The 26,987-nt window shown below is 35.8% G+C and overlaps 1 protein-coding gene across 13 annotated transcripts in view; it reads right to left on the minus strand.

The window, feature by feature from the left end:
- Positions 1–26,987, minus strand: part of LOC135112688 (uncharacterized) — a 167,618-nt gene that overhangs the window by 16,524 nt on the left and 124,107 nt on the right. For 7 of the 13 annotated variants that reach the window (XM_064027344.1, XM_064027346.1, XM_064027342.1 and 4 more), the window contains 9 exons: positions 26,611–26,799; positions 25,324–25,509; positions 24,160–24,335; positions 23,800–23,873; positions 22,861–22,990; positions 21,237–21,458; positions 20,508–20,588; positions 13,932–14,162; positions 4,143–4,199 (listed from right to left, as the gene is read on the minus strand). In XM_064027344.1, coding sequence (XP_063883414.1) covers positions 4,143–4,199; positions 13,932–14,162; positions 20,508–20,588; positions 21,237–21,458; positions 22,861–22,990; positions 23,800–23,873; positions 24,160–24,335; positions 25,324–25,509; positions 26,611–26,799 — 1,346 coding nt within the window. The remainder of the gene's footprint in view (positions 1–4,142; positions 4,200–13,931; positions 14,163–20,507; positions 20,589–21,236; positions 21,459–22,860; positions 22,991–23,799; positions 23,874–24,159; positions 24,336–25,323; positions 25,510–26,610; positions 26,800–26,987) is intronic. The other 6 variants (XM_064027351.1, XM_064027355.1, XM_064027348.1 and 3 more) reach the window with 4 other exon arrangements.

The raw sequence follows: 26,987 nt of genomic DNA on the forward strand, positions 1-26,987 counted from the left end.
CCAATTTACCAATCTAAGAGTTTATCATTAACTGTTTTTTTTTCATCCAATTTACCAATCTAAGTTGTTATCAAGTCTTTTCTTTTTCTCTTTGTCCCAGTGTTGTCTATTTCTATTAACCTCTCTCTGTTACTTAACTTCTAGCTTTGGTATCATTTTCTATATCCTTTCCAAGTTTTCACATACTTCCATTTGTATGGAGACCAAATATCTGGAGCATTTTCTATTTTGTTTGGATCATTATAGTATGTAACTGAATTTGTTCATCATATTCTTATACATGTAGCTTCCACCTTTCCCACCACCCTGTATGCTTCTCAGTATCTCTGCATGCTTTTCTGCTATACACAGTCTTGTACTGCCACTTTCGTGTCCTTTTCTTTGTATACCTGTTATTTTTTTCATCCCAATATTATACATGTATTTAGGTTTCCTCTCATCCTTCCTAATTTCCATTACATGGCACAGTAGCACATTGAATTCTATTTCCCATCCCTTGCTCCCCTCAAAGACCTTATTCAAATAATTTTGGAGGATTTCACAATTATGGCTTCTCAATTCTCTTAATAATTTTGCATCACCTGCAAGCAGATTTACATAGTTTTTTTTATTCCTTCAGGCATAATTATCATTGATATACACTAATAAAAGTATTGGTGATCTTCCTCCATTCTGATACATCTTCTTTCACTATTTTTCTCATTTTTCTTCTTTTCAGACAGCATTAAAAAATTTTTGATCATCCCACAGGTCTTCTGCATCTTATACTGTTTATTAGTTACTATTCCTTCCCTTTCTTTCATTGTTTCTTAATTACTTTTCACAAATATTACAGGCTATTCATTGATGATTATTGATAGTGGTTCTAAGACTATTGTTATTATTATTATTGTTATTATTATTATTATTATTAAATTATTATAATTATTATTATTATTATTTTCATTTATTTATTTTTTTGTAAATTGATATTTTTTTGATATGTTATTTTCCACTTTTAAATATTCAACTATGTCATACAGTAGTTGGCCCAAATGCTGTCTCCACTCCTTTAAAATGCTTCCTAAAACCTCAAGTGGTCCTATTGCTTCTTTCTCCTCCAACTGTTGCAATGATTCATAAACTTTTATTTATTGACCTTTACTTCCCAAAAATTCTAGTTCTCTAGTCTCTACTTTTGAGTCATTAATTCTTTATCCTTTTGTCAATACATGTTGAAAACTCTTGTTTAATTTTGTTCACTTATCTTTCATTCTAAATATATTTTACTATAATTTTTGAGTCTTTCCACCTTGTCTATAGAACAATACTGGTTTTTCTTTTTTAGTTCTTTTGGGGTCTTCTTGTTTTCTCAAATTATATATATTTTTTTGTCAACTTGTAATCTTTTTCATTTCTTAGTATCTGGTTTGTATGAAATTCATACAAGCCATCTCATTCCATTCACCATTCTGCAAAGAAAGCCTCGTAGCCACATACTGTGTATTAATATGTGATGCTATTAGTGAGATAATGGTTAAGCAATACTTCCATAATATCTCATCCCACTTGTAGTGATACTCACTTCCTGTAAGATACTAAAATGTGGCACACTGAAACTTCTCCAGCTTGCTTGCCTGGGTGCTGTCTGTACAACCACAGCCTGGCAAGATATAATTTTCCATTCGCAAAGTACAAAGATTTTGAATGTTGTGTTTAAATGTACTCGCATTCAAAAGTTGCATAATGCATCTATACACAAATTAAGAAGTGTCTGAATTCCCACCAACAAAAGTAAATTCCAACACATGGCAGGAATTGCCTTCAATAAGTTTAGAATATGGACCAGACCACCACCACATGTTGATTTCTAGATAGATAACAGCAAACATACACATCACCAAGTTATACAGATCTTTTGTCAAATTTAAACAAATGAATAAATGACATAGTAAAAAGGCTGGTGGTGACTCTTACCTCACCAGCCAACACACCAACCACAACACATGAAATGATGCAACAACACAGACCATAATATTCTAATAATACTTGGTAGTCAGTGGTGGTGAAATGTTAAGGCCAGTTGGAAGGGTCAAAGGTAGAAACACATAACAAAGCAAATTAACATCATCATATACTAATGTTATCACTAACTCCTAAGGTGCTTATATTAGGCATTTACTTTTGTCTTAGTCTTAAACCTCAATATATATTATAAGCCTTGTAGACTTTAATAAGTAGATTTCATATGGTTTAAGATTCCTTATTCTATATATATATATATATATATATATATATATATATATATATATATATATATATATATATATATATATATATATATATATATATATATATATATATAAAAGAAAAAAAAAGTGAACTTCATTTGTAATGTGCAATGAAGTCACATGTGATGAGGTGTTTAGATTGTAGTAGCAATTTTTAAGCAGGAACTAGTATACACTCAAAGCTTTACAATACTGGTGCCCCATTTTCTGTGCCATTGTAGCAGTGAGCTGAAAACATCATGGCTTACTTGGTGAGGAGTGTGTAGGTTGCATCTTTGACACAATATTTATGTTACCAGATCAAATAATATGATTCACCTGATTATATATTGAATTAAAGAAAAGCAGAGACTCGATTCTGAGTCCAATAAAAAATTACAGAACATTATTTACTTTTTAAATGAAAGCATAGCAATGCACATTAATCTGATTTAGAGTTGTATACTGTTAATCTCTCTCATAAAAAAAAAATCAACACATCACAAGAAAATAAACAATGAGCAAGTTGTAAATTCCCTTCCACTGCATATCCAAGGTTCAAGGGAGAACAATTTCAAGATCTCTCAGAGAAAAATAATTGCTGATCCTTGAAGACAAGGGAAACACTCCTGACGTTGCCATTCAAGACTCATGATGATAAGAAAGGAGTGCACTGTGATTAAAGGCTGTTGTGGAGCAGAGTGATCAGATAAGCAGTACTGAAACACTCAAGTGGGTCTGTCAGTACCTGCTGTTTGTGTGAATTTTCTTTTTTTTTATTGGGATAAGGATAAAGAATGAAATCAATAAATAAATTAAAACAAATGTTGAAAACTGATTTTTCTCTTAAGGAGATTCAGCAGCAGAATCATCCACGTAGACAGCTAAAAAATATCATAGCCAAAACAAACTAACATATATATATTCAGGCAGACTGATTGAGACAGGTAGAGAGATATAGATAGAAGTATAAATATATAGACTGACAGATAGACAGACAGACAGACACACAGATACATACATACATACATACATACATACATACATACATACATACATACATCCAGAAAGAAGTAAAAAAAAAATATAAATAAATAAATAAGTAAAAAAAAATAAAATAAAATAAATAAATAAATAAATGAATAAATAAATAAATAAGTAAATAAGTAAAGTAAATAAATAAACAAATAAATAATAATGCTAACAATAGGTGAACTATATAAATAAGTAATTAAGACAAAAGGCCGGATAAAAATATCCACCTATCAAATAAAAGAAAAAATAATAAGTTTTCATATATGATAAGGAAAAAAATGAAGGGAGAGTGTGAAAGAAAATGGAAAAGGGATTTTAAAGTACATCTCACTTGAAATCATCTTCCTTTCTGTAAGAAAACACTTAATAAAAGCAAAATCCAAATGAAATAAGTGACTTGTGAATACGTGAGCGGGTTGAGGAACAGGGTACGCAGTACGTACAACCTTGATTCATCCATGAAAAGGAACAGTCACCAAATCAGGCATGTTCCCAAACATTTTAGATGGTATGCTTAAAGTGTGGAGTCAGTAGATTAATGGAGATCTGCATAATATTATCAGTAAGATGTGAGAAAAAAAAAAAGAAAAAAAAAGCAAACCACTTATTGGAGCATCCCTGATATTGTGTGACAGGCAAAAGAGATACTGGTCTGAATGAAGTTTGATTAATCTGATTACATGTACAGTATAGCAATGTGGAAACAGTGAAGCTGCAGGGTAGAGCATGTCACAGCAAAGTGAAGGCAGTGAGGTGGGAATGGACAGCCCAGTTGGCTATCCTACCCTGGGTACAGCCACAGCAGTCCACACACACAGCAAGACACTGGTGCACAGACAGCAGACACAAGGCACTTACTAGCTCAACCCCACAGTATTGCATTGGCCTACATATCTTGCAGTGGGAAGATCACCCCTGAAAAATGTTGTTGTGTCAAGAGGGGAGAAACGGATTCCTGATGACCAAAAACATTGGGACAGAGATTATCGAACCAATCTGGAAGTTCAATTTTCAAAAAGTAGTAAATTTAAGAAGGGATAGACCTTGAAAATATAAAGTGAACAAAGGACAGAAAACAAAAAGTAAAGATCCTGTCCCACAACAAGAGCAACAACAACACATTAACAAGAACAACAGCAACAATAACATCAACAGCAGCAACAATCATTAATAATTCAAAGAAAAATCTATTTATACGATAAAGACCAAAAAACTTGTGAAAATGAAGAAAAGAGGCATCTGTGCCTATGAGGGAATAGTGAACACAGCAATATAGTTAACATTAACAACAGCACTCATAATAACAACAATATTAACAATAACAATAATAGTAATAAGATATAATTGCAGTACCAAGCTGATGTCACTGTAAACAAAAGATGGCTGAGACAAGGTGCTCCTCCTCGGAACACACAAACATTCTCTAAGACTAAATCAAAATCCACCTCAGCTCCTGGGCCTTTGCAGGAGCATAAGACTGATCCACACTGACCATCCTTGGACATCAGTCCTTGTGCAAGTACATCTGAATCTCTCTGTGTTAGGGCCAGACAGAAGAGCTGGTTATGTCCACTAAACCATAATATACCATCCCTTTTCTTGTATCTGATCTGGTAAGATGACTGGACCAGATGTGGGCAAACTTTGCATGACCACCCTAGAAGCTGCATCTCATTTATGTACTCACAATTAAAATCCATTCAGCCATATTATGTGCAACTTTTCTCCTTTTCTCCACATCACTCATGCATCTAATGCTCTCTTTATTTGTGGCTGTCCTCCCATTCTTACACTTTTCATATCCAATTCAGTTACCTTCTCCAGCTGCTCTTCTTCCATTCTCTCCACAACTAATCCAACATGAGACTCCCTGCATTGCTTGATCAGCCAACTCTCTTACAGCACCAGTTCACTGCATTTCCTCATTCTCCCTCCATCCAACATAAAAAAAAAAAAATAATAATAAATAATAAAAAAATAATAAAATAAAATAAAATAAAATAAATAGATAAATAAAACAAATAAATAAACGATGACAACAACAATAATAATAATAATAATAATAATAATAATAATAATAATAATAATAATAATAATAATAATAATAACAATAATAATAACAACAACAACAACAACAATAAAACCTAATAATAATTATGAAAATTATCTAGGCTATCATAAGCAAAAAGATTATTATAACAATTGGCAAAATAATGATCTTAAAATAATTATTCACAGAAATCATGGCCTGCAAGCAGCTACCACAAAGCTTCAACAACAAATCCACGAAGCAATTTTGTAGGAGAAGGGGAACCTGATCAGGTATGGACACAGCAAATTCTGTCCTGTGTGTGTGTGTAGGTGTGTGATTCACCTATGGTCGTCTGCTGGTCGCCCAGCCAGCAGTTCCCCTATGGAAAGAGCTCAGAGCTTATAGTGACCGATCTTTGGGTAGGAATGAGACCAGGACAGTGAGGTCACAACCCCTCGGGTTACATCCCATACCTACTTGCTGCTAAGTGAACAGAGGCTACACATTAAGAGGATCACCCATTTGCCTCGCTATGCCCGGGATTCGAACCCGGGCCTTCTTGGTTGTGAGCCAAGCGTGCTAACCACTACACTAAGCGGTGTGTGTGTGTGTGTGTGTGTGTGTGTGTGTGTGTGTGTGTGTGTGTGTGTGTGTGTGTGTGTGTGTGTGTGTGTGTGTGTGTGTGTGTGTGTGTGTGTGTGTGAGAGAGATTTAAGAAAGGGGGAGTGAGTACTTCTATTGCATGGAAATAATCTAGGACTCCACATTAATGCAATGTATAGTAAAACTGTATAAACTGTAGTATACAAGGAATGCTTGCAAATACTAATATAAGCATTGGTGAGGTATAATGTTAATGTAATTAATAGAATTTTATGAATGTAACAAATGGTTAGATAACACTGATATATATTATAATATATGATAATTTTCAATTAACTGGATGAATGGAAGTTGGTAGCAATGTTACAGTTTTCTTGAGTTGGTATCACTGAAAAAGAAAAAAAGGTTAAATTCTGTTTCCTAATGTACCTATATAACAAATGAGTTTCTTATCTTTCTGGTGTAGCTACGTGACATATTTAAATATGGGTGGGAGTGATATGGATGCATTGGGTGGGAAGAATAATATTCTGTGAAAAATTGTAGACAGCATCTGGAAAACATTTTTTTTTTTATCTGCATTTGCCATATATGTGTAACTACTGTCTGAAATGTAACCTCCTGACTTTCGTATGTTTCCGCTTTACGAAGTGGCATTTGTTTGTTAATTTTATTGTGTTGTTAAGATGTCACATAGTTGATGAAAATTCGTTAATACTTTAATATATATATGTACTTGACATTTCAGCCTCATTGTGCATCAGAAGATATCATTTTGCCAAGCTGAGTAGAATGTGAGTGTTTAGCTCAGAGAGAGAGAGAGAGAGAGAGAGAGAGAGAGAGAGAGAGAGAGAGAGAGAGAGAGAGAGAGAGAGAGAGAGAGAGAGAGAGAGAGAGAGAGAGAGAGAGAGAGAGAGAGAGAGAGAGAGAGAGAGAGAGAGAGAGAGAGAGAGAAGAGAGAGTGTTTGCTCTGCAGATCTTGCTTGCACCTATACACCTGTCTTTTTTGCTTAGTGTGGGTATACAGCAGCAAGAAGGAAGAGGTAATGCTCTGCTGCAGAAGAGGAGGAGGATAACAGAGGTGGCGGCAAAAATGGCAGAAAATATGAGACATAAGTGCAGAGCAGTGTTTCCAGACTCTTTATTGTTCTTTATCTCCTGCAGAGACCATTATGCCTTAATGCTGCACCTCCTCTCTGCCACAGGACCTGTGTTCTCAGAATCACAGTCACCTGTTCCTTCTACTTCCCAGGAATAAGATTTTATCAACATACACCATAAGAGGAAGGCAAACGAGGAATACATGCCTCTTGTATTCTAGATGCATCCAACACATTTAAGGCTTTAGGTTCTTTCCTCTCTGCTCTGAAGTGTAAAGTGTTTTGAGCATCTAAAGAAACAAAGATTTGAAGTCTTTATAGTTACTTTTGATGAAACCACTTCAGAGCAAGACTGACACATGCTCATTCTCCACAAGTTATTCTTTCCAAGTTTGGGTGACCTGTAGCTTTCTTCTACAAAACCCTGACCAGCTCTGAACAGTCCAACCTGGGATCGAAAGAGAAGCTACCACTATCACAGAAACGTTTGCAGAGACTATAGATCATTATCCGATGATTCACTCTTGTAACTAACTACCAAGCTACATCTTTCATATCTAACTCCTGTCATTCCTCTAAAATTAAGAATGATAAAATACTGTGATGGCACCTTCAGTTTTCTGAATATTTGTATGATATTAAGTACCGACCTGGCTCTGATATGTTCCTTGTGACACTGCCTCATGTATGCCCTGTTGCTGCTAGAGCTGACTCTGCCTTTCTCGAGGAAGTACATGTTTCGTTACGTCATTCTGGAGTCACTAGGCTTTATCATTTTCTAAAAGTGAAGAACTTGGCTTTCTCTCTGGAAGATGAAGCGAGTTTGCTCTCAGTACAGTATTTGCTCAGAATATAAACCTAAATTCTTTAGATCTGCAGTTAGAAATTCCATCTATGCCATGCAGCCACTTGACTGTATTCCTGCTGATTTCAGATTCAAAACTTTTATTTAAAAGAATCAATACACCTTCTTGTATTAACTGATAAAAACTTAGATTCATCTTTTGTTCTTCTTCAGATATGTTTACTAAAATTGTCATTACATGTTTCCTAAAGCTACTCTCTATTTTGGCTACCTATATTGAATTCTTTCTAATTGAGAAACACAGTTAGAAAAGTCAATCTTTATAGTACTTCCTCTTATTACATGTACAGATGCTATCCTGACTGGGAAAAAAAAAAAAAAAAAAAAATCTACCATCTCAACAAGGCACCTGGCTCCTACTCCAAAGAATGTAATGTCCACTCACAAAGACAATATAGAGAACATCATGGACCTGATAATACCTGCAGGAGCCACACCTGTTCTATAACAGATTCCTACTGATCATGAGGCATGGACAACCATAATTGGAGTAAAGCAACCTACCTATGGCAACTTAAAATCCTCAGTAATGAAAGGCAACTGCCTGATGGACTCCCATTTTCTGAGAACAAAACCGAATAGCTTAGGTATTCAACCAGGTTTCAAAAGTCCCACATAGGCTTGGTTTGTAAATGCCTACATTCCTTTTTAATTCAAAGAAATGTTGGCTTAAGTACCTCTGCTTAAGTGCATCCACCTAAAACATTTAAGTACAAACAATTCAGCATTTATAAATATTTATAAAAGGGAAGACCGGAGAAAAATTTAAGGCACATAGTACTGAATATTGTTACATTTGTCTCTTAACGTCCATTGGGATTTAATGACAGAAATCAATGTGAATTCTGCTGGCCCTTTAGCAATATCCTCCATTTCCTTGTATAAATAAGGAAAACCCCATGTTCATGTTAACTACCATGTCATTTTATATTGATACACAAAAACTCATCCCAACTGCCTCCTCTAGCCTACATACTATCAGCAAAACATCCAGTTTTTCATGAGCAATAGCATCTCCATTGTACTATACACCTGGAACCTCAAAGATGTGGATCCTAATTATGTTATTACAATATTACATGAGTGGTATTAACATGACAATATAATCAATCCAAAAGATGTAGGGTGTATGCAATGAGCCATACAGGTGTTGAGTATTTTTTCCTCAAGATTCCTCACAAATCTTCTCTATTGTATATAGTTTAACACAGAAGTTGGTGTGAATGCAGGACCATGATTACCTCAGAGCTACACACCATGTGAGAGTCCTTTCCACTCCAGACATTGGCAGTGGGACACAAACCAGCTCAGCATATTTAATACAAGGTGTAGTCAAAAGTATCCAACCTTTGGCCAAAAACAAGTAATATTAAAAAATCATATTTTGATTTAGTCTCCTTCAAAGTATTTGCCTTTGGAATCTACACACTCCTGCCTGCACTCTTGCTACAGCTGGAAACATTTCTGGAAATCACCTTTTTTGGGATGTTGTAGAGATGTGCTGTTGAATTTTGCTTGATGTCTTTTATTGACTGAAATCTTCTCCCTTTGAGTGTATTTTGAGCTTTGGGAATAGCCAAAAGTCACATGGAGCCAAGTCTGGGGGGCAGTAAGCCTGATGAACAAGTGGTGTGTTATGCTCAATGAGGAATGCTTGCATGATATGGGTGGAATGAGCAGGTGCACTGTCATGGTGGAGTTGCCAATTCTTTGCTGCCCACAGGTCAGGTTGTTTTTGCCACACAGCTTCATGAAGGCAGCAAAGAATCTCCAGGTAGTATTCTCTGCTAACTGCCTGACCTTGTGGTGCATATTCATGGTGCACAATATCTCTGTAGTCAAAAAACAGGTCACCATCAGTTTAACACTACTGCACACCTATCTTGCTTTCTTTAGTCTTGGCAAGGATGGATGCCTCCATTGGGATGATTGCAATTTTGTTTCAGGGTCATAGCCATACTGCCATGTCTCATCAATGACATGATGATAGTGTTCGTGAAGAAAAATTTTAATCTTGGCTAGCACACTCCAGCATGTCCTGGGAGATTTCCTTTCTGTTTTCTTTCTGGTGGTCAGACAGCAACTTTGGTATGAATTTGGCCGACACTCTCCTCATGAACAAATCTTCTGTTATAATTGACTGAACTGACCCATGACTGATTACAACTTCAGCAACAATCTCCTCAATAGCCACACGATGGTCTTCACAGACTTTCTCTTGAACCTTTGCAATCATTTCATTGTTTCTGCTAGTCAATGGTCTGCCACAACATGGTTCACTGTCCACTGAGGCACAGCCATCTTTGAACTGGCTGTACCACTCTTTTATCTGTATTCTTCCCATAGCATAATTTCCAAAGGCCTTCTGAATCTTCTTGATAGTCTGGGCTTGCACATCACTAAATTTTTAGCAGAATTTGATACAGTTTCTTTGCTTAATGTGCTCGGTCATCTTGACTCAAATAGAAAAACTGCAGAGCAAACTCTTCACGTCTGTACTCAATGTATCACTGTGAGTGACTAGCGCCACCTACAGATGTGAAAAATTTTGTGGTTATGCAGTAAGGACGTGATCATCTAATACCCGTGTGGTTTTTGCTCACGCATTATTACTTTGTGCTAACAAATTCAAAGTTGGATACTTTTTGACTTCACTTTGTATTCCTCTTTGAAGGTAAGTTATCTCTAGTGATACCTCATCTTGACATAGTGCCTCTACGTGATTATATTGCTACAGATGGATCTAAGCTCATGTGCTGGAGTAGTTTTTGCCTTGGCTTAGTGTCAGGTTTACTGTGTAATCAACTCCTTGAATGAAGAGCTGATGCATTTGAAATGGAATAATATAATAAATTGGGTTTTGCTAAAATGGTATTGAGGTGCTGCTACAAAGGTCCCTCAGACCAAAAAAAAAAAAATGTTTTGAATCATCAGCTACTAGCTCAAAGAATTGGTCATACCAACTTGCCTCTATGGAAGTAAATTTTGTTTTATAATGATGGAAAAAAAAATAAATAAATAAATAAAAAATAAATAAATATATATATATATATATATATATATATATATATATATATATATATATATATATATATATATATATATATATATATATATATATATATATATATATATATATATATATATATATATATATATATATATATATATATATATATATATATATATATATATATATATATATTGGCAAGTGGCAACAACAGTGAGTTATTACTACTACTGCCTCATTGTAAACAAAGGGACAAAGAGGCTGAGCAATATCTGATGTTCCTACTGCACTGCTCAGCCACATTAATCCTCTTGACTTGGTCTGATTATTAACTGTTAAAATACAAGAGGAGTGAGTTGCTTGAGACAGGATACCAGTGCTGTGGGGTAATGCTGCAATGATGGTGATAGTGGGGCAGATGCACTCACCTGCAATATATGGTCAGCTCTGCATGGAGCACAGACACATCAGCACAACCTGACACTTCATTGCAAGTACAGAAAATAAAGATGGTAGTGTGGTTACTGTGAGAGTGCAATGTATGTGAGATGACCAGCTGTGAGCATTTTGGTTGCTACAAAGTGCTTTAAGAAACCCACTGATAAAAATCTTTAACTTATCTGTGGATTACTCTGGTACTTGTGCCTTTACTAAAAAACTTTTCTCAGTTGTTGAAAACATGTATTTTTCAAGGCATTGCAAATATTTCTGTGATTCACTGTCACTTAAATGCGCTCATTTTTCACATACTACTTACTTGCTATGTCCCTGGCCATCCTGAAAATCTGCATGCTGCAAGTTTACCAATCTATTTTACTTGCGGGCAACTCTTCTTGTTACTTTATGTTCTACCTTTCCTTGGTTAGACTGAGGGACAACCAACACTTCCATGTCTTGTGCAAGTTTCAAGTTTCTTTTTCCTATCAAATTACTGCATTTGCTGTATATTTTCACCTCCATAAAGGTTTCTGTTCATCCCCAAAGGAACCAAGATACCATTCAGTATGGCTACTTGTTTTTTTTGCATAAAATGATAATCTAACCACCTCTCTATCATGCAAGAGTGGATGACTGATCACTATGGCACTAAAAATGTGGTTAAAAATATCTATTTGCAGAATACAGTGAAATAAATTAATATCCTTGCATATACAGTAATCATATTCCCTTTTTTGCCCAAGACCATTCCCTTTCATGACTGAGCTCAGAGACTACATCCAGAATGTCATCCTGGTGCATACCACCCAACCACATCACAGCCATAACCTCACCCAAAAAACAAAATCATGAGAGCTAGAATGGGAGACTGAGTGAAAACAGTAAGGTGGGATGAATAATATATGGTATGTAATTAGAAATATCATTAGTCATTTATAGTTGTGCATAATCTTTGCTTATATTTTCCTATTATGTAAACATAGCATTCTAGAAGGTCAATGTTGAAAACACAGTCAAACATTATTAAACTAACTCCCACTGTGATGATTGTTATCAGCATTAAAGAGAATGCAAGATTTTATTCTTAACATTCATTTTGAGCACACTGAGTTTTATTAAGAGAAAACTGAGAAGCAATCCTTAATGTCATGGAGATGTGAGCTGTGTTGAGCTTTCATCATGTTTTCTGTGAAACTGTTTTTTGTCACATGTTAGTTTGCAAGTCCTTGTTTGCCTGAATACAAACTTGATAATGTGTATGCATCTGAATGGTGGGCAAAGCACTTTCAGCTTGAATAAAAGGCTATCATGTTACACGAGCTTACTACAATTTCAGATTATTCGTCAATGTTCGTCAATGTCCTGTTGCCATACACTGTAACCTTATATAAGTAGATCTATTTCATCTATCTATATCAGATGACTGTTCCCAGTTGCTAATCAAAGGCAATGAAATGTTTCTAGCAGGCAGGAATCAACAAACTCAATAGAAGAGAGCCAGAGCCAGACACTGGGAAACCTGTGACCACAACAAACTCAGATAACAGGGATTCATGCCTTGATTTCATCTGAGCAACTAATGGATTGGTGTGGTTGGGCTCAAACATCTCAATGTTCCAGAACCAAAGCCAGCAGTTTTCACATCAGATGTCGCAACACACCACAATTATCCATACTCAGGGCCACTATGAGTAAGATTTTTCTAATCGCCACAACAAAACCTCAGTAGTGCTTAGACAACCTAGGCATTTATATCAAGTGAATACATAATTAGGGCACACAACAACACTTCCAAGAGATCTTAAATAAGATTCCTCACCATCCAGGTAGCTCTGAGTACCTTCTAACACTGGACTCGATCACATTTGAGCTAAGCTTTGTGCCCCATGAACCAAACTGCCTCCAAGAGGCAAATCAAAGCTGTGCTTTTGAATCTATTAGTTCTTGAAAAACAAAAAATAAATAAATAAAAAATAATAATAATAAAATAAATAAATAAAAAAATAAATAAATAAATATAAATAAATAAATAAATAAAAAAAAGGACATGAGAGAGTGAATTCCCAGCCATGCATCACCTTAAGATGGAATAGAGGAAGTAAAGAAAACATAAAAGACAGCATAAGGTATGGCATGGGACACCAACCCTCATTTCTGGTGGAGACCTGCCACCATCATGTGTGTGTAATTCTGTATCTTTTGACTAGTCTAAGCTCCATGAACTAAGCTGAATCTGAAATCCAATTATGTTATTGCAACTTTAACAATCAGTAAAACATCCTTAAATAAAATCAAATATGACAAACTACAAAACGTTTTTCCTTGAATATACAAGTAACCCACACTTGTGGTCCAGTAGCTTTCTGGTGAAGGAAGGATGACCATGTTCCACCTAAGTTTCACAGTACCAAATGTATCTTCCTGAGGCATAATTCCTCTAGTGAATGTTCATCCCATGACTTCATTCTGCATTTAAACACATGACCTTTCTTCATTCTAAATACTTTCCTTTACTAAGCTGATACCCTGTTTGATGTAGGTGTGTTATGAGCTCAGCAGATGAATACCATCACATTCTGTTCACCAGCCCATACCTTACCTGTAAGGTGGGTCACAATCCACTTTGGGAGTAGGGCCTCCTAAGTGTACACCACCAGCATTGTCTGCTGACAGGACTGAGCTGCCATGAGGGCCCAGTCCTGCCTGTGATACGGCCTGATCATCTGAGCCATGGCGCTTGAGTGGTTGGAGTGCTTGTGATGAGACATTGTTAGGTGCTGCTGGAGTTGAAATCTTCTTTTTCCCTGGACCACCAAAGCTGAAGAACCTGCTAAAGTAAAACATATTAGTGCTGTAGAATTTATGCTATGTCAGATGCTGTATGCAAAGCAGATGAATAATATATATTCTGATAATAGTAAAGTTTGACTTTGCATAATTCATGTGAAGGGAGAAAACACGTTAATTAAAATGAAGTCAATTAAAAATCAGTCTCTGTGACCTTTTAGATATCTAGTTAAATAGAATCCTGAAATAAATAAAACATTTTCTGAGCAAGGCTTTGAAATAACCATTTCACTGTAAAGGTTAACATAAATAAACCAACATTCAAAATAAATCCATAAAAACTTTCTACATATACAGTCTTCTGAGTAAATAAAGTGTCACACAATAATGTTACATACATTAATGAAATGATGAGACTAATAATGCTCATTACAAAATCATATGGAACAAATACCAGTTAAAATAATAGAGAAGTATGCCATGAGATCATTGAGGATCTGAAGGACATGGCTAATTGAAAACACCAAATGTACAATAATAACTAAGCCTAGTACTGAAATGTCATTTACATTTTCAATTTCTATATATTACAATAGTGTACCAACATTATGATTCTAAATATTTTGATACAAGTAAATGATGATATCAGGAAAGAAGTCAAAAACAATATTATAAATTCTATGTCTTTTCTTACTTTGATAGAAAATAAAATTCTGGAAAAAAAAAAGACAAAAACACTGAAAACAAAATGAGATAACAATAAAATTAAAATGATATATATATATATATATATATATATATATATATATATATATATATATATATATATATATATATATATATATATATATATATATATATCACACTAGGGAAACATTAAAAACACAACAGCAGCCAAAAGGGACAGGCAGGCAAGGAGTAACAAAAAAGTGTTACATAATAACCTATCAGCTACAGCTTATACATAAAAAAAAAATCAAACAAAATAAAGGTATAAGGCCATGGACAAACCTTGCATGCTCTCACTTGTGGTGTGGTGAGGACTGACAAAGGGTTGCAGTATGAGAACTAGATTAATTACAAACCCAGTTCTCCTAAGCTCCGTGCAGAGTTTAGAAAATATATAATTATAGTGATGACAGTTGGTTATTTAATTCAGGTTTCAGGTGTTCAATGTAAATAGCTTCTAATATTTTAGTGTCTGCATGTGCATCAACTTTATGTAATATACTAAAATCGTTTTCCAAAAACAGATGATCATGTGTGTGTGAATGTGTTCTCATTGCTGAAAATGGGGGTGAGCTGTTTTTGTGTACATATTGAAATACCTTGATGTCCACTGATTTTATGAGTTAGATTCCTCTTGATTTCTCCAATATACTGAGTCTTGCAACTCAAATAAGTAAATTCATAAATGATGTTGGAGATAATTCCAACAGGAATACTGTCTTTGAATTATAAAAAAAAGAGGCAAGAGTAACTGTACTGGTAAAGATAAATATGAAATTGGTGTCAGGATGTTGTTTTAAGCATGGTAGTGAGTCTCTTTCTAATAGTATAGCTAAGATGGCCATAGTAAGGTAATTTTGTGTATTTCTTATGCATCATCTGTGTGTCATAACATTTCACTTTTACAAAAGGCATCATCAGGCTAAAAAATTTGATAAGAATAAGTACTTATTTTTATCAAATTTTCAGCAATAAGAACACATTCACACACACATGATCATTTGTTTTCAGAAAAGGATTTTAGTATATTACATAAAGATAATGCACATACATACACTAAAATATTAGAAGTTATTTACATTAAACACCTGAAATTTGAATGAAATAACCGTCATCACCATAATTATATCTTTTAAAAACTCTGCATGGAGCTTTGAGGATCTGGGTTTGTAACTAATCTAGTTCTCACACTGCCACCGTTTGTTAATCCTCACCACACCACAATCAAGAGCACATAAGGTTTGTCCATAGCTTTATACCTTTATTTTGCTTGATTTTTTTTTTTTTTTTTTTTTGTTATGTATAAGCTGTATCTGAAAGGTTATTATGTCACATTGTTTCTTGTTTTTTTGTTACTGCTCATCTGCCTGTTATGGTTGCTGTTGTGTTTTTAATCTGTGTCCTTAGTGTGACATTTTATTATGATTTTTCTGTTTATATATATATATATATATATATATATATATATATATATATATATATATATATATATATATATATATATATATATATATATATATATATATATATATATATATATATATATATATATATATATATATATATATATATATATATATATATATATATATATATATTCCTTGTTGTCAGTCATCTGCTACTGCTTCTACTCACAATGTACCTTTTAAGTCTTCTTGCTGGGCTATGACACTTTCTTTGGCATCCCAAACATACATTATTATATCAGCAAACAAGAAACATTAATAAAAATATAACATATATATAAACTTTTAAAATTTATTTTGTTTTTACTGAACCATTCCTTCACAACACTCCCTGATCAACACTATCATGAAACCACAAACACTAATCCTTTGCCAGGTGTTTGGCTCAGGGGTGTGTAGAAGAAGGGGGGCTGAATGGAGGAGCAAAGGATGAGTAATTTACTGGGAAACAAATATCAAATTAACATGTAAATGAACTTACTTTCATAATTTATAATCTGCATGCACATAAACAGGCAAATAAGGATCACTAAAGTGAAGATCAGTAAAAAAGTATACGAGAAGGAAAGGAGCAAGAGGAAATTATAAACAGAAGTTTTTAAAAAGTTGCTGCAGTGCAAAGTACCCTTATAGAAAGAGTCTTTGTGGAAAAGGTTTTGAGGATATAACACTGGGTAGACTTAAACTTGTGAAGACATAAATTTCACATTTAGAAATATGGAAAGAAAATTCTGTATATAAAAATTACACTAAGGAAGGTAGTTCTGGAAGTTTTAAATTGGATTCTGAGAAAATGGAAGGATCCATGATAAGAAATGTAAACATTACACATATAAGCTAACAGAAGAGGATAAAGTGCCACTCAATTGGGAATGCATAAATATAATGCATAATTTATAAGAGATGGAAAAAAAGAGGAACTAATGAAGTACAGAGAAATGCCAGTGACTAAATCATGCAAGAATATAATCAAAGATCTATATACCAGGCTGAGATCCCCCATAAGGTAGACTGCCCAGATAAGATGTCACATTATGTTTCCAGTATCTTCACACTGCCCTTTTTATTTGTTTCTTATGATGTGCTTAGAATACCACAGCAACATCCTTCCAATCTGGCTATGGTGTGTCCAGATTGCCCCTCAAAGATTAAATACTTCAGTCAATTTTTTCTTTACAGAAGGCCACTTTGGCTTCAAAGAAGATAAATATTGAGGCACAAACTACATTACTCTCTATTCAAGAGTAGCTGATGTCATACAAAAGAGGTGATGTGTATGTTGACCTTCATAAATTACCATACAAGTGGTGGCTTTTGAGGAAATTGGAACATGTAGACAAAGTCGAGCAAAAGACCATGAAATGGAAATTAGAGCATTGAGGATTAAATGCCTAAGTGGGGTAATCTAACAAGTGAGATACCAATGAAATAAGTTTTGGCTCCATTTGCTGGCACACGTAAATGACAAGGCAGAAGAGATGCACTGTTATATTACTTTAAACTGTTTGCTGATTATCATAAAAAAACGTGGACATTGAAGAGGTTACAGGAGAATACTAACAAAATATATGAGCTGTGTGTATGGAAAGTTAAGTAAAAAGTCAGAAATGCTAATTTATAGAAAAGAGCAAAGGCAACAAGAGACCTAGTTGTAATTATGAAATGGATCAGAATAACAAAATAATAGATAAGGAAATAGATCTAGGAATCACAATTCAAAACAACGTGTCTCCTGAGAAACACAATCAAGATTACACGACAGATGTACTAGCTCATAAAAAACAGCTAATGGCATTCCCTGCATGGATGAAGATGTGATTAAGAAACTTACTGTAATGGCAATTCAACAATGCTGGAATATGAAGTGATAATGTTGATGTCACACAACTAAAGTGTTTGAAAATTTTGAAGAATACAAACTGCAGGAGTAAAATAACACAAAATCTAAGAGTCCTGACACTGGAAGAGAATTTAGAGATTAAATTTGCTTTCCTTAAATGAGAAAAAGAAGACATCTAATAAAGGAGTAGAAGGAAATGAAAATGTTCAGGGATGATGTTTTCAAGAGATACTGAGGAATAAGAGGTCATGGTAAGATATGAAGAAAGACAAGATACCTAAGAGGCACCAAAATAGTTTTCTCATAGGTCTCATACCTATTCACAACATTAGGTACAAGAGGGATGTTAGTGGAGAAAGAAAGAGTTATAGCATGAGAAGATGATAAATAGAAAACGTTTGTGAATGAAGTTATGAAGCTTTGAGTGTCTCTATAAGAGGATGACTCGCATCTGGTACAGCCAATGACAGGGCAGATTTAGTAGAAACGGATCTACTATGACTTAGCAATGGTAAACCAGTGCTACTGTTGGCTCCTGATGCAGAGAGACTTGATTATGTTGTACAACTGACACTCACACAAAGTGGTCAGTGACAGTCAGTCAGTCACCTTCCCACAAAAGCTAAAAGGCAAAAATGTAATTTGGTTCTTAGTGGATGCTTGTGAATATGGCTGTAAGTGTGTGGAAGTGTGTGTAGGCTTCCTGTCAAAACTGTCATTGCATGGTGGGATGTCAATCAAGTATAAAGATACAAGGATATACAAACAACCTCACAAAATAAAGGATGTTTATCATGCTTATTATCTGGTCACTCAAATATAATAAAATTATTCAAGATGCATAATGAAGCACACTATTAAGCAAAGCAGGTTAGAGCAAGCAGGGTCAGGCCACCCATATCCAATGGTATCATTGACCATGCATCTGCCTTCACTTCTTAAAGAAATACAATCCTTTCCATAAAATGTACTCAACAATTAATCTCTTGGATACCAGAAACTATGAACACATCCTCCAAACTTGAATTGGCCATGATAAAATTTCACATTTATTACTTTAAACAGATGAAAACCTTATATTTAAAACAAAGGAGCTAATCACAAAAGTATCTATGAAACAGACCTGACAAGGGATGGATAGGTAATGAGTGTTTTCTCCCTCAAATTGTCTCAATAATTTAGAACTGCATGCAGTCAGTCAGACTGAGGACAGGGAGCACTGGGAATCTCACAGCAAGGGTGGGCTGGTGGGTGCCTGCCTTATCAGGTTATTTTTCTCCAACCAATCCAGCCCAGTACAGATGTCTACAGAGATTATGTTATCCTTTTTGGAGGTTGTTACCATACACCGTACTTGAATTAAATTTTTTATCAAGTGGGCACAGAAGGGGTATATACAATGTGCCAAATGAAACTAATATTATAGTGTAATATTTTGTTATGTGTTTGAATCCAGAAGATGAGCTACTCATGCTTGTATTGTTATGCTTTAAGAGTTTTGGTAAGGGTTTTTGATTAAGATTCAGTTATTAAATGGGTAACATGTTCTTGCATTTAAGTGGCATACACTGGTTTGCCTTGTCTGGACCACCCCCATCTGGGATTTCCAGACAGGTATATAAATAGAAAAGTAGCTGTTAGCTGTTAGCTGTTGGCTGTATCTTTTGCTCGGACAGAAACCAAAAGGTTGCATGAGCCCAGCTGTGGGACAGTGTGGAAGGATGGCAGTGTGACTGTGTTGTGTGAAAGCTATGAGGATTTAAGATCGATCTGGTAGTAGTAGTAGTACAGTCGACTGACAGTGGCATTTATTTTGTGATTCCATCTGGTTTTACACCAGAAATAAATATCTGGTTAACTATATTGGTGCCCTGTATTATTTACTTACTCCTCCTTGCTCTCACCTGCCAATTACCTTACCCTTGGGTACTATGCTACCAAAACTACACTACCAACCATGAGTGAGTGGTAGAGTTTGCCAGGGGGAGTTAAGGAGGTCTTTACATCTATCTAGCATTCCTTAAAGCTCTTGCATAATGACAGTACAAAGGACCTTGTACAAGATCAAAGGGCCACAAGAGGGATGGAAAATATTTGGGCAGCAGTTTCTAGCTGCCCTGTGGTTGAGTAAAGAGGGTGAAATATTTCACATGTACTGAGGGTTCAGTGTGCTGTTGTACTTGGATGGAAGGATTCCAGCATTAGCTGTTCTTACAGTGGGTGAGCCACTGAAAGGGAAGGGATGATGGTGCCAATTAAGAGAGAATCTAATTGAAAAAGAACTGGCAATGTTGTATCCATGTTAAAGTTCAAAATGGTAGTGTATGAGAGGCAGGATGTTAGCATCACGTACATCTGCAAACCGCTGCGGCCATCAGTGCCTGAGGCCAGCATCATGGAGGGAGCCATGAGGCGGACCAGCATGGAGTTTGGCCTGACGTCAAGAGGTCAGGTGCAGGTGGGTGGCCAGTGGTGGTGAGGATGGAGCAGATAAGCACAGCAAAAAAGCAGCATTATTTGGTGAGAAAGAGAACATTAAAATAGCCCATGAGTGATAAAAAAATAAGAATGCAGTTCACCATTCTGGAGAAGAAATGTGTACATCAGCTAAAACCAAGTAGACTTGGGAAAAATTGAAGAAAGAGATTTTTCAGGAAGTCACTTAAGTAACAAAGTCAGCTCTTCCATGACGCTACACACCAACAGGAAATTTTTGTAAGCAGCTGAGTTGGGAGCTAAGCATGAAAGACAAGTAGTGAGGGATGCATCTAGAGGACAAACAAAGAAATCACAACATTTAGGCAAAACAACAGACATATGCCTCTGTATCATAGCATATATACAATCTGAAAACTGAAAACCTCAGTACTATTCTATTTTATTACTCTGTATTTGCACACACAGAATACCTAGATGTTCCCAGCAGAATCTATCCCAAGCTATATTAAAAAAAAATATAAATAAATAAATAGATAAATAAGTAAATAATAAAAAAATCCAAAATATTGTAAAACACATCTTGACTAGTGTGCTTTTAGACTAGAGATGAGTCCAGGCCAGTGTGGTTAATATCTTGCCTTACCTCTTCTTCTGTGATGGCTGGAGGGCATTGGCCAGTAGAGTCTTGTACTGCTCAGAGCGAAGAAAGCGTGGATAACAGTCTTTCTTCAGCAACACCACATACACATGCTCAGAGGCAAGATCATAGGTGAAGCGGTTTGGTTCCTTCATAAGAAGCTGGGTCAGTTCCATTGTTTTCCCATCTATATTTATCTCACATGGTGCTCCAGGCTTGAGAAACTCCCTGAAATAATATCAGCATCTCACTAAGAGCCAAATTAAATGTATATGTGTGTGTGTGTGTGTGTGTGTGTGTGTGTGTGTGTGTGTGTGTGTGTGTGTGTGTGTGTGTGTGTGTGTGTGTGTGTGTGTGTGTGTGTGTGTGTGTGTGTGTGTAATGCATGTCAGAACTTAAGATGCTTGCTTGAGGGCTGACATCCTGAAGTCTGACAGAAAGGTCAATGTTTGCACTACAAGGAGTGAATACTCTGTTGCTGCTTATACTATGTCTCAAGGTATTAATGTTAGTTTAATGGGTAGCACTGGTGCTCTCAGAGCTTGCCTTGTTTTGTCATGAGTTGTGCTGGGTTTTTGGGGCCTCACATTTCAGTAATTAAGTCTAGATGGCAAACTAGTTAAGAGGAGCCTACTGTTGTGATCACATTATTGAATGCTGAAAGCATTCAATAATGCCAAACTGACTCAGGTCAGTTTGGCATGTGGTCAAACGTCACTAGCATGAAGGTCAATATCCACGTGCACATAAACCCGGTGTGGAGGACCTAAAATAATGAAAGACAAGGCTGCAGCCTGCCCTTCTCTTCATAAATTCTCATCACTATGCTTGGTAGCAGCAGCAGCAGCTGCAGCCTGCCCTTCTTTCACTGTGGATAGCAACAATGGTATCCTCGTTCCCTTGATATTAGTATTACCCTACTCCATGTAACGGATTTCTCTGTAGCTTGTTGCAACTCATTCCTGCATCTGGCTCTAAAATCCCTAGGTTTGGGTATGATTTGAAAGCAAACTGATCCCCTGCATTAGACACAATTCACATTGGAAATTTGTTAGTTAGTGGTGACCTGACTGTATGTGCACTATTTCCAATTAATGCCTTAGCTATAAAGCTGACATCTGTTAAAATTGTACAATTTTGGGCTATGAGCTATAAAAGTGACTCAAATTAATTTCCAACTTACAATATTTATTTCCATCTGATGAAGAGTTTATAAGGAGGTAATCCACATGAAGGTCATAATCAAGGTATGTGTTATATGTACTATACATGTTTTGTGCAAGAAAAAACAGCCACATGGAATATTTATGATGGAAAAAATGTATTGATACTACATGTCATATGATATGAATTAATGCCGTACATATCTATAATGAAGAATATTAAAATCACAAAAATTGAAAAGCATATAAACTGAGAATGCACTCTATTTTAATAAAACTCCAAACCTTCCCACACTATCTTTTCCTCTTGAGGCTCTGTGAATTTTGCAACGGCATTCATAATTCTCTGATTTTATTTTATCACTAGAAAAGGCCTCAGGAGTACTTACAAATCCCACCACTGTCAACCATTACATTATTAACATTTTTATCATACAATCCCATTCAACACTAGCAAAAATACTCACTCATATATATTCTTAACTTTTTCTTCCATATCTGATGTAGGTCCCCATCTCAGCTGCTGTACTGCCTCCACAAAGCGAATATTCTCATGACAGTATTCCTTCCTCAAGTATGCTGCAAACTCTGACTGACCTGTAAGAATATGGCAACAATATATCAAAACAGTTTATTCAACAATATTATCAATTTACAGGAATCCACAGCAGGACAAAAGGCCTCCCTGCAGTGATGAAAGAGGTCTTACTGGGATTGTCAAGTTGCAGGTCACAATTTGACTTACATCTAGTACTTATCCTCTGCTTTGGTCAACAGGAATTACACTGCAGTGTGAAGGAAGACAGACACAAATTGTTTCCATCTGGCTTGAAATCTGAACCTAGGACTGAAATCTGAGCCAAATGCACTATGTAAGGCACCACCTGAGTCACTACAGTTAATGTTTGATGGTAAAAATGTCTAATGTAATAATCACAAGACAACAAAATTTTCCAAGAACATTCAATGAGATACAGGCAATGACTTCATAGGTAAGTGTGTGAAATACCACCTCAACATGGTGGAACAAATTATCAGATTAAATTAAAAGAAAAATGTTCAAATGAAGAATCTTTACTCCACAGAAAAACACAAAATAAAATGTTTTAAAGCATTTAATACTTTAGCTGGATTACATCCACAGAACACAGGTTGTAACTAAAAGATATATTAAATTATCATATTTAATATCATAAATTATCATCGTAAGTAACCACCATGATCTATGCTTGATGTCACAGCAAAGTATGTACAGTGTGATGCTTTACTTCTCATAATTACAGGTATGACAATAAATATATTTACAATAGGATCTTTACTTGAAATTATTGAAAATGACTTTTCCTAGTGTAAGTAGAGATTTTTATAGTAACACAGAAAGGTGACAATAGAGGGAGAGGACTCACCCATGACATCACTGATCAGCTCCTCCATGCTTAGTCCCCAACGACGTACCCGCTTTTCTGTGGGCACTTCCACTCTGGGGGAAGATAACATCAATAATTACTACCATTCTTATAGTATACTTCTGAAAAACAGTATGTCCATAAAAGCTACTACAATATTCACTCTCCCATGATCAGACCAGCTCCCTATAAGGCCCTATAGTCCACATCACTGTTCATGTATCCACAACTGATGACAATTCACCCTAATCATGCAAAATCACTCTCTCTTGCTCTAGAGACATCCTTCTTGTATCTAGCACTGTCTATCTACACCATTCATAGTCTTCCTTTAGCCTTACACCTCTCAGTGTGCCTTACATGCCATCGTTGAGTGCCCAGTAAGTGTCCTCATCAGAGTGCCAAGGGTTGGAAGGCTGAGGATAGTTCAAGAGAGGGTCATACTCATAATAGATCTCAGTGTAGGAGAGAAGAGATTCTGCCACTTGTGATAACTTCTGTCGAGTACGATCCACTGCTGATTCCAAGAACTTTTTCTGAAATAAAAATTTACAGCTTAATTCACAATCATAGTAAGACAAAAATCAGAAATAAGTGATAATGACAGAAACAAAACATGCAAAAATGTTGATGGAAGTCTCCTTAGGTATGAAACTTCAACTGCAATCATAGAGCAGCTCATATGGCAATACAAGATGAGTTAGTGAGTCCTCATTTTAAATTATATATAAGTTTTTTGTGTGCCTTCAACTTATGAAGCTTCTGCATGAATGACAATACAATAGAATGGAAGGGTTGATTGTCTGTACTTACACTAGATAAAACCCTCTATTGTTCATCAATATTCAATCATAAGATTAGCCTTGACACATATCTCCCAACCTCACAGTAATTTGGAAACTCATAAACTAATGACAATGAGGTGTTGCTAGTGATGGTTTGTTCCTAAGCTTTTAAAGTTGAGAGCTGTCTGGTGTGAGTGCTTGTTGATCAGTCCAGGAGCTGAGTCTTATTTAAGTATGTATGTATCTTAGTGTGGCAAGATGTTCAAGGGTGCATGCTATGACTATGACATCTAGGAAGAATGAGAATAAAAAGAACTTTTACAAATTACTGTATAAAAATGCCATCTTCTGATATAGTGACAGGATAGTCAAGGCAGAGTGAAATTCATCTGGGCCTTGGTGATCATCTTGGCCTATTTAATGAAAGTGTCACTCATGTTTCTGAGTGGCCTGATGGAGGTTTGTTCTCTGGTAAAAGCCTCTCACAACCAATTTATTCTGCCTTCAGATCAATTTCCCAGTGTTTCCAGACATGGCATGACACTCAAACAATCTATGTATTTTCAATGAATAAAGAATAAAAAGAAAGAAAATCAAGATGCCACTAATACAACTGACATGTGGTATGAACAAAAGGAAAGAGAATAAGATCTGTGAGGATGGTATAGTATGTCTACTATATGAGACTGGCAGAGTGAATTGTGGAGTGGTGATGGTGGCTAAATGGACCAGATCTTACTTCTTTCTTGAGATCATCAAGAGTTTTCTTGCGGACCCTGTTGGCCATGTTTGTCTTGTCAGGTACGGGTGCAGTCTCCAGGCAGTTGGTAAAGCCTGGAGGGGGTCGATACACGCGCCAGTACGCCCTTTCCTGCGAGTCAGTCACTATCTTATCCCCTTTCTTCCTATCCTTGGCCAATTTCACCTGCAGAGGAAACACAAGTGGGAGAGATAAGGATTCCTTCTTTAACGTTGCTCATTCTCATGCATATTTCATTTGGGTATTGATTTCCAAGTGTTGATGATTGCCAGTATACACTTCCAAAGTAAGAATATGAGTAGACTGGATTATTATCTCTTTTTGGTCATTAATACATCCTCTAATTTCATTTGTTTATTTTAAGGTTTCTTGGTTATTTTGGTTGTCTTGTATGATGAAATATGTTATAAAGAAGTTTTCACCTATAAAACTACAAACAGGAAAATGAACTATGAATTAACTTGATGAATCTAAACAACAATTTTTTTTAGCAAAGAAGAATTTATCTATAACCTGCTGGACACTCACTGCGAGGGAAATAGTCTTGTGAGGCACTAGCAACACAAATTTTCATTGAGGATTCTGGCCTTGCCCCTGTGATTGGGGCATCTCATGGGGGATTGCTTTGCTAGTGCCCTGCAGGATTAGTGCCTTGAAGGATTAACAAATGAGACATATAAAAAAGGTTTAGATTAATTCAATTAATTCACTTTGTTCATTTTTCATTTTTCCTCTTATCTTTATGGATAAAATTGACTTGACACTAAGCTTCGTACAAATTATTCAAAACAACCCTCATAAAATACAAGAAAATAAAAAACAAATATGTGAAAGAAATAGAATAAAAACAAAAACATATTAATCCTAGTGTAGACTGATGACAATGTAAGTGTATTGACCGTAGATGATTTAATGTAGGAGGTGCTGTTATGCCAAACTCATGCATTAAAAAGAATATCATGGCATTATTATTATTATTATTATTATTATTATGGAGGGAATGGAGGGAAAGCTCGCTAAGGTGACAGACTCTGCCTGGCCCCGCAGACTATGAGGGACCTTGATAGACCCTGAAAGAGCCCAACAGATCCTGATAGACCCTAATGGACCTTAAAAGACACTGACAAACCTCAACAGACCCTGACAGACCCCGGCTGGCTCTGACAGACCCTGACAGAGAGAAAAAGCCAATATCTGGAAATTAGTAGGCTGGAGTAATTTTCATAATGCCCAACCACTTCTACTCAAGAAAATGTGTGTACTTACCTGTTCTTCCGCCTGCATGGTGATGAAATCCCACTTATGGGCGAGCGCCTTTTTGAGTTTGTTGTACGCGTCCAACTCATAGTCCTCCAGGCCATGCTTCTGTTTGTTCCTGGAGAGCCGCTTGGTAAGGTAGATGGCGTAGTCGGTGGTGTCGGCGCTGTGATTCTGGGAGGGCCAGTAGTAGGGCGTCTGTGAAGAGAAACATGTTATATTAGGCAATGCAAGGGAAAAAAAGAAGACTTGATACTATGAGGAAAGGTGCAGGAAACCAACAGGATGGTACACGTGGTTTTCCCTACAACACACACGTGTTCTTCTATCACCCCTATTAGAAAACGTCTAACCTACTCTTAACAGTTCCTTACTGACTCCATGCA

This window comes from Scylla paramamosain, chromosome 24 (genome assembly GCF_035594125.1).
Source record: "Scylla paramamosain isolate STU-SP2022 chromosome 24, ASM3559412v1, whole genome shotgun sequence".
In the NCBI taxonomy this organism is placed as follows: Eukaryota; Metazoa; Arthropoda; class Malacostraca; order Decapoda; family Portunidae; genus Scylla; species Scylla paramamosain.